This window comes from Cetorhinus maximus, chromosome 2 (assembly GCF_964194155.1).
Source record: "Cetorhinus maximus chromosome 2, sCetMax3.hap1.1, whole genome shotgun sequence".
NCBI lineage: Eukaryota > Metazoa > Chordata > Chondrichthyes > Lamniformes > Cetorhinidae > Cetorhinus > Cetorhinus maximus.
This window is the reverse complement of record NC_135880.1, coordinates 79,454,854-79,467,536: the sequence shown is the minus strand read 5'-3', so window position 1 is coordinate 79,467,536 and position 12,683 is coordinate 79,454,854. Positions and strand designations below refer to the sequence as shown.

At 43.0% G+C, this 12,683-nt stretch overlaps 1 protein-coding gene across 3 annotated transcripts in view; it reads left to right on the top strand.

Annotated features, from left to right (window-relative positions):
- trim36 (tripartite motif containing 36) overlaps window positions 1–12,683 on the top strand; it is a 165,534-nt gene that overhangs the window by 28,264 nt on the left and 124,587 nt on the right. For all 3 annotated transcript variants that reach the window (XM_078566387.1, XM_078566379.1, XM_078566372.1), the window contains 2 exons: window positions 740–886; window positions 1,241–1,336. In XM_078566387.1, coding sequence (XP_078422513.1) covers window positions 740–886; window positions 1,241–1,336 — 243 coding nt within the window. The remainder of the gene's footprint in view (window positions 1–739; window positions 887–1,240; window positions 1,337–12,683) is intronic.

The following is a 12,683-nucleotide window of genomic DNA, read 5'->3' as shown; positions in this document are numbered from 1 at the left end:
ATAGCAGTACATAGTTTAAATGTATAAAGTTACATTGGGTAACAGCTTATATGAAGCAATGAAGGGCACATACACTTTCATATGCTTTCTTTTCTCAGGTTTTACACCCTTAGGAGAAGTAGTTCTTTATGCACTCAAGTGAAACCCCAATTAATGCCTTTCACCTGCATATAATTAAACACAATTGATATACAATTGCTGAAAAAAGAGACATGTCTAAGCTTTTCATCTTGCACTCATCAGGATACTTTGCAAGAACACCATACCTGTGAAGTATCCTGACAAGTGCAAGACAAAAAGCTTAGATGTGTTTCTTTATTCAGCAACACTCAAGTTCTGTACCACCAAATGACTATTGACATATAATTAACACATTGCCCTGAAAATGGAATACTTCTTGCACTCATTTTCAGTCTGGAAAATGGATACATCAAGGACCAATTTCAACCCCCATGTTTCATTTGGTAAATGACTTGCTTGTGTAAACACAAACTGTAAAATGATGGAAGGAGGTAATCCCACTGGCAAACCGAATAATATTGATACTGCTCTTTGGAAAGTTCCCAATTATAAGGAATATTTCATTCTTTTGTAAGTGTGACAGGCATATAGAAAAAAATGACTGAAATTTATGCAGCTGTTGACTGTGGCTGGATTGTGCAGTATGAATTGTAGTACTTATTTTCAAATGACAATAATTTTAATGTCTTGTTTTTTGATTCCTTCCTCCATCCGCCAGATTCTGATGTGTCCTGAGCATGATATGGAAAAGGTTACCATGTATTGTGAGGTATGCAGAAGGCCCGTGTGCCATCTCTGCAAGCTGGGCGGGTCACATGCCAACCACAAAGTAACCTCTATGAGCAGTGCCTACAAAGTACTTAAGGTAGGTTATGCTGAAGAACAAGAGCTAGTGACTGCTTCCATTTTCCAAAAGTGCTTATTATGTTCTCAAATATCAGGACATTAAAAATGCTCCAATTTCCTCTCCCTCTAATTCTTGTACACAATTGGATCTTAAATGCTTAATGACTTTAATGTATCAGTGACTTTCCTAATTCCTGGCCTCACCATTTATCTATTTACTCTTTTATATATATTTGGTTTCCATAAGTCTCATAATTGTTGGTTGCTTTGTGTCTGTGTAAAGTGAGATATTAAGAACACGTTGACAGCTGATGCGATTTGAATAGTGTTCTCTGGTTTCACCCTATGGTACGCTTTGTTGTTATGACAACAGGAGAAGCTGTCTAAGAGTATCGGTTACCTCATCAGCAAAGAGGACCAAGTGAAAACTCAGATCTTTCAACTGGAGCACATGATTGACCAGACAGAGGTAGGAGTTGGCTGGGTTGACAGTTCCTTGCAGCCTATGGTTAGGTTATGTTACAATGTAATGTAGTTTAAGAACAAGGAGGATATTTTGAGAAAGTAGAGTGACCAAACTGGTGATCAGAAAGTGGAGCAAACTTTTCTCCTGTTATTATCACTTGTCTTGTTTTAGCAAACAGTCCAAAATGAGTGTGAATATATAAAAGCCAAAAAAAGCTTCTTAACAGCTACTTGCAGTTTCTATTTCTTATTATGATCTTTTCTTATGTGGTTGCTACCCAGTGTGCTGGGCTCTGACATTGGCAAACTTCAGGGGCAGGGAAGAAAATTGGAACAAAGGTTGGGGACAGTAGATGGCAGTTGTATCATAATAAGAGTGGAAGTAGGCCATTCAGCCCATTAAGCCTGTTCCGCCATTCGATAAGATCACGGGTGATCTGATTGTGGCCTTAACTCCACTTTTCTGTCTGTCCCCCATAACCTATAACTCCCTTGTCAAACAAAAACCTAGATATATTCAAGGCTGAGTTAGATAATGACCCAGCCTCCACTACTTTCTGTGGAAGAGAATTTCAAAGACTGACGACCCTCTGAGAAAAGAAAATCCTGATCGCCATCATCATGGGAGGCCCCTTATTTTTAAATTGTGCCAGCTCATTCTAGATTCTCTTATGAGAGGAAACATTCTGTCAGCATCTATGCTGCCAAGTAGGGTTGCCAACTCTGGTATCATAATCTCAATGCTAATGACAAAGAAATAAAAACAACTTGTGCATATAATATATAAATAAAGGAAGGTCAACTTTTTCTTGGTCCTTTAGAGCCCCGATTATATGTTTCAATTACTGAGGAATGTGTGGCCAGAGTTCTGGGCTCTGTATTTTTCCATTGAATGCCACTGCACTAGCAGCTTTGGATAAATTCCAACTCCTCGATTGCCTGTCCTGTTACTTCCACTTCTCCAAGGTCTGGTATTTTGATTGCTTTTTATTTTCCACTCCCCTGATTATCCATCTTAGAAATAGGTGATAGAAGATGACTGGTTCCCATGGAGCTGTGACCGCTATGGGTAAGCTTAAAGGGAGAGGGAAGAAAATTGGAGGGAGAGATCAGACAAGCATATTTTCTTTTCATATATGTTGTCAAAATAAAGAAAGACTTAACATTTTGTACAGTAAGCCCCAGAGCACTTTACAGCCAATATAGTGCTTTTGAAGCACAGTAACAATTGTAATGCAGGAAATGCAGCAGCCAATTTGTACCCAGCAAACTGCCATAAGCAGTAATGTGATAGTGACTAGATAATCTGTTTTTATGATGTTGATTAAGGAATAAATATTGGCTGGTACGCTGGAGATAACTCCCTGCTCATCTTCAAAATAATGGCCAGAATTTTGATGTCGGTCTGCAGGAGCGGGCCCGACACACTGACGCGTAAGATGACGTGCAGTGATATCGGGCATGCGTACCGACATCACCGCGCTTCATTTAGGTCTTTCATTCGGCAGGCGTGTGCCGGCCGGCTGTCAAAGGCTTGTAAAGGCCACTAAAAAACCAATTAAAGCACTTATCAATGCTCTTACTACAGCTCCTCACACCCCTCTTCCTGTAAGGACTCCATCCCATTCTCTCAGTTCCTTCGCCTCCTTCGCATCTGTTCTGATGATGCCACTTTCAAAAACAGTTCCTCTGACATGTCCTCCTTCTTCCTTAACAGAGGTTTTCCACCCACGGTGGTTGACAGGGCCCTCAACCGTGTCCGGCCCATCTCCCGCGCATCCGCCCTCACGCCTTCTCCTCCCTCCCAGAAACATGATAGGGTCCCCCTTGTCCTCACTTATCACCCCACCAGCCTCCGCATTCAAAGGATCATCCTCCGCCATTTCCACCAACTCCAGCATGATGCCACCACCAAACACATCTTCCCTTCACCCACCCTGACGGCATTCCGTAGGGATCGTTCCCTCCGTGACACCCTGGTCCACTCCTCCATCACCCCCTACTCCTCAACCCCCTCCCACGGCACCTTCCCATGCCCACGCAGAAGATGCAACACCTGCCCCTTTACTTCCCCTCTCCTCACCGTCCAAGGGCCCAAACACTCCTTTCAAGTGAAGCAGCATTTCACTTGCACTTCCCTCAACTTAGTCTACTGCATTTGTTGCTCCCATTGCGGTTTCCTCTACATTGGAGAGACCAAACACAGACTGGGTGACAGCTTTGCAGAACACCTTCGGTCTGTCCGCAAGCATTACCCAGACCTCCCTGTCGCTTGCCATTTCAACACTCCACCCTGCTCTCATGCCCACATGTCTGTCCTTGGCTTGCTGCATTGTTCCATTGAAGCTCAACGCAAACTGGAGGAACAGCACCTCATCTTCTGACTAGGCACTTTACAGCCTTCCGGACTGAATATTGAGTTCAACAATTTTAGATCTTGAACTCGCTCCTCCATCCCCACCCGCTTTCCCCCTCCTTTTTGTTTTTTCCAATAATTTATATAGATTTTTCTTTTCCCACCTATTTCCATTATTTTTAAATGTATTTCCACCCAATGTTTATCTCTACCTTTTAGCCTTTTTAGTATTCCTTCACTCCACCCCACCCCCACTAGAGCTATCTGTACCTTGTTTGTCCTGCTTTCTACTCTTAATTAGCACATTCCTTTAGATAATATCACCACCTTCAACACCTCTTTGTCCTTTTGTCTGTGTCATCTTTTGGTTATCTCCACCTATTACTGGCTTCTTGTCCCAACAACCCCCCCCACCCTTAAACCAGCTTATATTTCACTCCTTTCCTATTTTTACTTAGTTCTGTTGAAGGGTCATGAGGACTCGAAACGTCAACTGTGCTCTTCTCTGCTGAGTTTTTCCAGGTATTTCTGTTTCTGTTTTTGTTCTGGATTTCCAGCATCTGCAGTTCTTTGCTGTTACCAACTTCACCTTATATGGATTCTGTAGTAGTGAGCCACAGTACTATCCACACCTGGCCTTTCAGTAACCAACTGCAACTCTAACAGCTCGGACTCAGGGGTGTGAACTTGGGCTAAAGCTAAAGGCAGAATTTTTTCAGCCCATGAAGATGGGGTTGGTGGTGGGTGTGCTGGGAAAATAGTGGGGAGCTGCATCAGGACAGCATCAGGTTGAGATACATTCTTGCTGCTGGGGAAGTTCCCAGGTGGTGGAGGGGGGTGGGGGGGGTGGTGTGGGGAGGGCTAGGATGTGAATTAGTTGCCCGTTCCAAGGAGGCCGGCAGCCAATTTAAATAATTAAGGCTCCAATTAGGGGCAATTTTTATTGGGCTCACCAACATTTTCCCAGTGGCTCAATGAAGACAGCCTGCCTACAGAAGGCTGGGGGATGATCAGAGCTGGAGGCTTCATATCCCATTAACAGGATCACAGAAAAGGCTGCTCCGGAGCCCCAAAAATTGCCCCCTGGAGGGCTATAACCTGTATGCTATGGGGCCTCCCACCAGGCTGCCTCTAAAATATTTAATTATTTTTATCCCTCTGAGGTTGCCTCCATTTTGAGGCGCCTCTGTGTTTCCCGACCTGCTTCAGCAGCACCTACCTCTCCTGGTGGGGCTGCCAAATCTTTAGAGCTACAGACCCTCTGATTGGTTGAGAGCATTGGGAACACAACTGCAGGCCTTAATAGGATGCAAGCACAGAGGCAGTCAATTATGACACCCAGGGGATGGTCCAAGTATAAGATAAGTTCATTGGAGGGCTTGGGGAGAGAACTTGCAGTCATGGTGAGGTTGGGGTTCCTGATGCAGGTGAGGCCCAAGGAGACCTGTAATAAATTAAACAATTTACACTTACCTGGGCCTCTGTGACCCTGGATCCAGATCCCAAAAGTTTTTGCCTGGAGGGGAAGCCGCCAATGTTCTATCCACAGGAAAAAATAGTAGTTGCGCCCGGTGGTATCATGAGAACTCTATCTGCCTTTGTAAGAAATGCCTGACCGGCTATAGGCAGGTGTCGCTGCCTCCTGCAATTTATAGGCCTGAATCCCTGCTCGCCAATGCATAAAATGATGCGTGGTGACATCGGGTGTGCGCCTCAGTTTGGCGGGCGCACACTGGAGTGGGCTGCGCGCCCGCCGAACTGTCAAAAGCCTATTAAGGCCATTTAACAACTAATTGAGCTGCTTGTCTGGGCTGTCTGTCCAACCTTAAGGTTGGTGGGCAGGCGAAGAGCCCAGCCGGCCTTCGCATTTCTCATGAAACCTCATCCACGGGCGGGATGAGGCTTCATGAAGGGTTTATAACTTTAATAAAAATTTTAAATAAAATTCATAGACATGTCCCAGCTCATGTGACACTGTCACATGAGGGGACATGTCTAAATAATTTTAAAAAATCTTTTTTTCAGTTTTTCACAATCACATTAATCTCCCTGAGGCAGCTCCGTGCCTCAGGGAGATTTCTGCGCTCTTTTGCGCACATGCATAAAATGGCGGTGCGCAGCCAAACACGGGCTGTGATTGGCTGTGCGCCCGCCCACGCCTGCTCCTGTGCAGCCTGCACCATGGGGAGAAAATTCTCCCCATAATTTCAGTTGGTCAGATTGTGGTGGGAACAAAGTGTGTCAGACCTCATTTCTGCCAGGCAGTAGCAATTAAAATTGATCCCATGGTCTCTGCTTCAATTACGAACTCTGACAATGGATTACACAGCATCACAACCCTTTAGCCAGGATTTTACAGCCCTGCCGCGGCATGTCTCTCCCCGGCGGATGCGGCGAGCCATTTAGTTCGGCGGGACCGTAATATCCTGCCGGGCGGGTGGGGCCATAAAATCCTGGCCTTTATGTAGAAAATTTCCTCCTGTTCTGTGCCCTAAATCTACATCTAAATTTTAATCTACGTTTGATCTTGTTTCTATGCCTCCTAGACCCCCTCTGTTGCCTCAACATTCTTCCTATAGTCTGGATCTCAAAACTGCACACACTACTCCAAATGTAGCCTTACTTTGCTTTTTATACACATTCAGCAATACATTTTGATCATTCTGGCACACTTGTATGAGCAGAAAGACATAAAAAGAACAGAGGAGAAGTTTTGGAGATTCCAGGAAAGTGGAACGGGATCTTGACATATCTAGTACATTTTGTACTAAGTAAACACAGGTGAATGCTGCTGAATGAGGGTCACAAAATCTAAGGATTTAGTTAATTTTATGAAATTAAAAATAGCAGAATTCACATAGGCATTGATGATTAATTTTAAATTAGTTAGACACAGGCAAATGTTGCTGAATGGAGCCTTAATATTAATTAGATGTATCAAGGTTTAATTTTGATACAGGTCAAACAAAAATGAAGCAAATGTAACAAAGCAATATCAAACTTTGATGTATTGAGATATTCAACATATTAAAACTCCAGTATAGTTCATTTATAAAATTATTATTGGGAATTAGTTACTCTTGTAAAATTAAAAATAGCAGGTTTAATATAAATGATTGAACAGCTATGTTACACATGGATATTATTAGTACAATATCAGTTTTATTTTTGATAGATTAGTAACACTTCAATTTGCTCTATGTTTAAATGATGCTTGGAGAATTTAAGACAAAAATGTTTATTAAACATGTTCAATAAAGCTTCATTTATTTACAAAAATGCCCTTTCCAACAACAATGAATCAAGTTCCATTTATTTTTAGAATTTATACAACAACACTAAACACCTTGTCAAAATGATTTATTTGGCTTCTAAAGGACAGATTCAGACAGGCGGTTGAATGTATTAAATGTGCAGTGTACTCAATATTTCTGGCTAGCCTTTAGCATTTTCTACCCATTCTGAAAGTATATCCAAAGTTTTATAAAATTGCTTCCAGGGTAATCAAGAGTATTTATGGAATTTGAAGGGGATAAATGGGTCCACTGTGCAATGTGGTCTTGTTTCTTGTAACGGAGCCAAATGAAAAGTAAGGATAGGACTGTTTACAGGCCGGAATGGGTGAGTGGGGATGGAGAAATCAGATCAGACACAAGCATTTTTGTTAGATTTAGTAATATAACACAGGCCCTGTTAGAAAGTGGCATTAGCTTTTATAAGCTTCTCACAGGCTTAGAGTTTAGGAACCAGCTGTACTGCTTATTATATCCTAATAAACTGGAAACTCTGGGTAGTAATCTTTCCTAACATTTTGTTCTGACTCTCTTCACCTCAGTTAGTGCATACCCACAGTTGGATCACCAACAGTTTCAGGATTTTTAACAAGTAAGCCATTCATTAGCTGCTTAAGACCCAGAAAACCAATGTAACTGTGTTCTGATTGCAGAACATAACTTTGATAAAAAGATAAATTTGAACCACTCTTTGTGCAAACATTCTCCAAGAGCCAGGGTGTTATCTGAAATGTTAGGAATAAGGTGAGGAGAACCTGCTGCCAGGCAGGACAATCTGTTTGAGACATTGGGACTAATTTTTACAATTGGTAGACATTGGGCAGTGGGCAGTTCAAAACCCAAGCCATTTTGATAGCTGTGCCTCATTTTCATTTGTTTAATGAGTAGTGAGGGCTGATCAAGGGGTGGGTGACAGAGTAAAGATGTGAAAAATCTGGTGGTTCCTCTCTAGGTCCAAGGCAGAAATAACTGTTACAGGGGTTATAGGTAATTCAGTGCTGGGGGAGCAATGAAAAGCCAGCAGTGGGGTTAGAAGTATATTTTATTATTTGTTTTTGGGAAGTGATTATCACAGGCAATGCCAATATTTATTGTCCATTACTAATTGCTCTTGAACCGAGTGACTTTCAGAGGGCAGTTAAGAATCAACCATGTTTCTGTTGGTCTGGAGTCTCATTTAGGCCAGACGGGATAAGGACAGCAGATTTCTTCTCTCGAAGGACATTCGTGAACTGGTTGGGTTTTTACAACAATCCAGGAGTTTCATGATCATTATTAATAGACTACTGTTTTATTCCAGATTTATTATTTAATTGAATGTAAATTCCCTCAGCTGCTGAGGTGGAATTTAAGCTCATATGTTCGGACTATTACTCCAGACCTCTGGATTGTAAGCCCTTTAACATTAGCACTATGCTACCATCCCATTTCTGCAGCCAAGAAAAGCATTCATGCTCCTCATGTGCTCACAGAAGTCATTCTGGAAATGTACCTAGGCTGTTTCCAGAGTGGCTCCTTCGTCCATAGAAGCCTAAAAATTCCATTGGGATCCAATATATGCCGTAGAGGCTTGATTTATATTCCTTAATGAGGCACCTGTCTAAAACAGGCATGATACTGGGTGCCCCTTTTCAGGACTGGTTCAAAAAAAATGTTTTTGTTCATTCATGGGATGTAGGCATCACTGGCTAGGCCAGCATTTATTGCCCATCCCTAACTGCCCTTGTTCAGAGAGCATTTAAGAGTCAACCACATTGCTGTGGGTCTGGAGTCACATGTAGGCCAGCAGATTTCCTTCCGTAAAGGACATTAGTGAACCAGATGTTTTTTTTCCTGACAATCAGCAATGGTTTTGTGGTCATCATCAGACTTTTAATTCCAGATTTTTATTGAATTCAAATTTCACCATCTGCCGTGGTGGGATTTGAACCCAGAGCATTACCTCTAAAATACTAGTTCAGTGACAATACAACTACACCACCACCTCCCGAGTGATGGTGAACGGAATGAGAATGGGAATGGTATGGTAAATTCAATGCCCTGATTTTTGGAGTGCTACTGCTCCAATCCCAGATGGCCAAGGCATTAAAAATTGTTCCATCCTCTGTGCTCACCTGCCAATGTGTGCACCTACAATAATGGCGAATGCATCTCACTTTGGCAGATGATTAATGCATCTAGGTGCCTCAGCTCTAATGTTGATGGTTCCTCAAATGAACTCCCCATCTATTATATCATGTTCCCAGTGGCAAGGCCTGAAAGAAGACATACCAGGGTGATGCAGGGCTGCTGATGCAGTTCTCAGAAGGTGAGGGTATCTCAAAATGGAGGCGGTCTCTGAGAGTATAAAAATAATTCAATATTTTAGAGGGGATCCTCACTGTACCCAGTAAGATCCCATTAATCATATCTGCAGGTTCCAGCACATGTAGCTAGCAATAACCAAGGGGAGCTTTTTCAAATTCTTTCATTGGATGTGGGCTACGTTTGCTGGGCCAGCATTTATTGCCATCCCTAGTTGCCCTTGAGAAGGTGGTGGTGAGCTGCCTTCTTGAACCGCTGCAGTCCATGTGGTGCAGGTACACCCACTGTGCTGTTAGGAAGTTCGTTCCAGGATTTTGACCCAGTGACAGTGAAGGAATGGTGATATATTTCCAAGTCAGGATAGTGAGTGACTTGGAGGGGAACATCCAGGTGGTGCTGTTCCCATCTGTCTGATGCTCTTGTCCTTATAGGTGGCAGAGGTTGTCGGTTTGGAAGGTGCTATCTAAGGAGCCTTGGTGAGCTCCTGCAGTGCATCTTGTAGATGGTACACACTGCTGCTACTGTGCATCAGTGGTGGGGAGAGTAAATGTTTAAGTTGATGGATGGGGCCCCTTGGCCAAATGCTGCCTTGATGTTAAGGGCAGTCATTTGCACCTCCCCTCTTTAGTTCAGCTCTTTTGTCTATGTTTGGATCAAGGCTGGAATGAGGTCAGGAGCTGAGTGTCCCTGGCGGAACCCAAACCAAGTGGCAGTGAGCAGGTTATTTCTGAATAAGTGCTGCTTGATAGCACTGTTGATGACCTGTTCCATCACTTTGCTGCTGATCAAGAGGAGGCTGATGGGGTGGCAATTGTCTGGATTGGATTTGTTCTGCTTTTTGTGGACAGCACATAGCTGGGCAATTTTCCACATTGTTGGATAGAGCCAGTGTTGTAGCTGTATTGGAGCAGCTTAGCTATGGGTGCAGCTAGTTCTGGAACACGTCTTCAGTGCTATTGCTGGAATGTTGTCAGGACCCATAGCCTTTTCAGTATCTATCTTCAGACATTTCTTGATATTATTTGGAATGAATCGAATTGGCTGAAGACTGGCTTCTGTGATGCTGGGGAGCGCAGGATGCTTGGGTCATCAGATAGCAGAATTGTGCTGTAAGGCGAGCTGCAGCCATGATGCTGCTGAGGGTTGGCACAGCCAGTGAGATGGCCAATCAGCTGCAGACACAAGCCTTTCTCCCCACTAGACATTGAACAATTTGGACTGGCGGCTTGATGCTGTGGAGTAGCAAACAGGGTCAGCCTCTTCACAAACACTCCCTACATCACCAGCTTCAATTCAACAGCCATTAAATAGAGAGTTAAGTGCTGGATCATCCCATCGCCAAGGAAACTCATTTCTGCACATGAGCTTCTATTTCCTTCATTTTGCCTGCTACACCTTGATCCCCCCATTCAGCTATTGCAAAGACAAGAAGGAATTGGAGTGAATTTTGAGCTTTCTGAAAGGCCAGAAGAACTTTCATCCTCCTATTATGCTATTTCCCTTTAATAAGTTATATATTTTTATACAAGTAATATTCATGTCACAAAAGTGTCAGGAAATGACTATCTCCAACAAAAAAGATTCTAACCATCTCCTCTTGATATTCAGTGTCATTATAATCACTAAATCCCCCATTATCCTATCCTGGGAGTTACCATTGACCAGAACTGGACCAGCCATATAAATACTGTGGCTACAAGAGCGGGTCAGAGGCTAGGAGTCCTGCGGAGTGCAACTCACCTTCTGACTCCCCAAATCTTGTCCACCACCTGCAAGACACAAGTCAGGAGTGTGATGGAATACTATCCACTTGCCTGGATGAGTGCAGTTCCTACAACACTCAAGAAGCTTGATACCCTCCAGGACGAAGCAGTCCGCATGATAGGCACCACATCCACAAACATTCACTCCCTCCATCACCGAGGCATATTAGCAGCAGTGTGTATCATCTACACTATGCACTTCAGTAACTCGCAGTAACTCTTCGATAGCACCTTTCAAACCTCTGACCTCTACCACCTAGAAGGACAAGGGCAGCAGATACATGGTAACACCACCACCTGGAAGTTCCTCTCCAAGTCACTCACCACCCGGACTTGGAACCATATTGCCATCCCTTCACTGTTGCTGGTCCAAAATCCTGGAACTCCCTTCCTAACAGCACTGTGGATGTACCTACACAACGTTGTCAGCAGCATTCAAGAAGGTAGTTCACCACCACCTTGTCAAGGGCAAGTAGGCAAGGACAACAAATGCTGGCCTTGCCGGTGATGACCATGTCCCATGAATGAGTAAGAAATATTCTTATTTTGTTTTTGTTTAGTAGTTATAAACATACTGGAGGTGGGGAGAAAGATTATTTTACTGCGCAGGGCAATTGGAGATGGGAGGTAATGTGATGAAGCCGCCAGGAATATGTCCAACTCTATTCCTATGTGTTCCCTCTTTCAGGGGAGACCAGAATGAGCAGCCAAAAATATAAGATAGTCACCAATAAATCTAATAGGGAATTGAGGAGAAACTTCTTCCTCTAGAGAATGGTTAGTATGTGCAACTTACGACCACAGGGAGTAGTTGAAGCAAATAACGAAGAAGCATTTAAGTGGAAGCTGGATAAACACTTGTAGAAAGGACTAGAAGCATATGTTGGTGGGTTAGAGGATGGGAGGAGGCTTGTGTGCAGCATAAACACCAGCCTCTTCCTGTGCTGTAAATATGATGTCATACTACGGAATATTCAGCATGTTTTTAAGTTTTAGCTGCACTCAATTTTGCATTCTTACCACTATCACACTCTTGGCAACTACCCAAATTTGCAACTGGATCTGTGAACAGTTATGCAAATGGATGACCCAGAACATTTGTGTGTTCTTTGCATCTTCCCAATCTAATACAGTTTACAATTGTTTTTAGAACTGACTTGCACCTATGCACAATAAGGGATTTTCAGGGACTGCTCTGGACAATGTTGTACTAATATTACAAATGAGATTTAAGAGGTATCACTTTGGTATTACTATTTCGATATATTTGGGCATTAAAATTCTTCTTCCAGGATGATGGCAGTAAAACACTTGCTTGACTAATAATGTACAGATGCAAGTCATTTACCACGAATGGAAGGAGAGGAAGTAACTGCAATGATACAGGAAGAGTTGGAATTTTTTTCATTATTCTTTCATGGGATGTGGGCATCACTGGCAAGGGCAGCATTTGTTGCCCATCCCTAATTGCCCTTGAACTAAGCGGCTTGCTAGCCCATTGGATCTGGAGTCACATGTAGACCAGACCAGATAAAGATGGCAGATTTCCTTCCCAAAAGGAAGGGAACCAGATGGGTTTTACAACAATCAATGATAGATAGGATGGTTGTGATTACTCAGACTAACTTTATATTC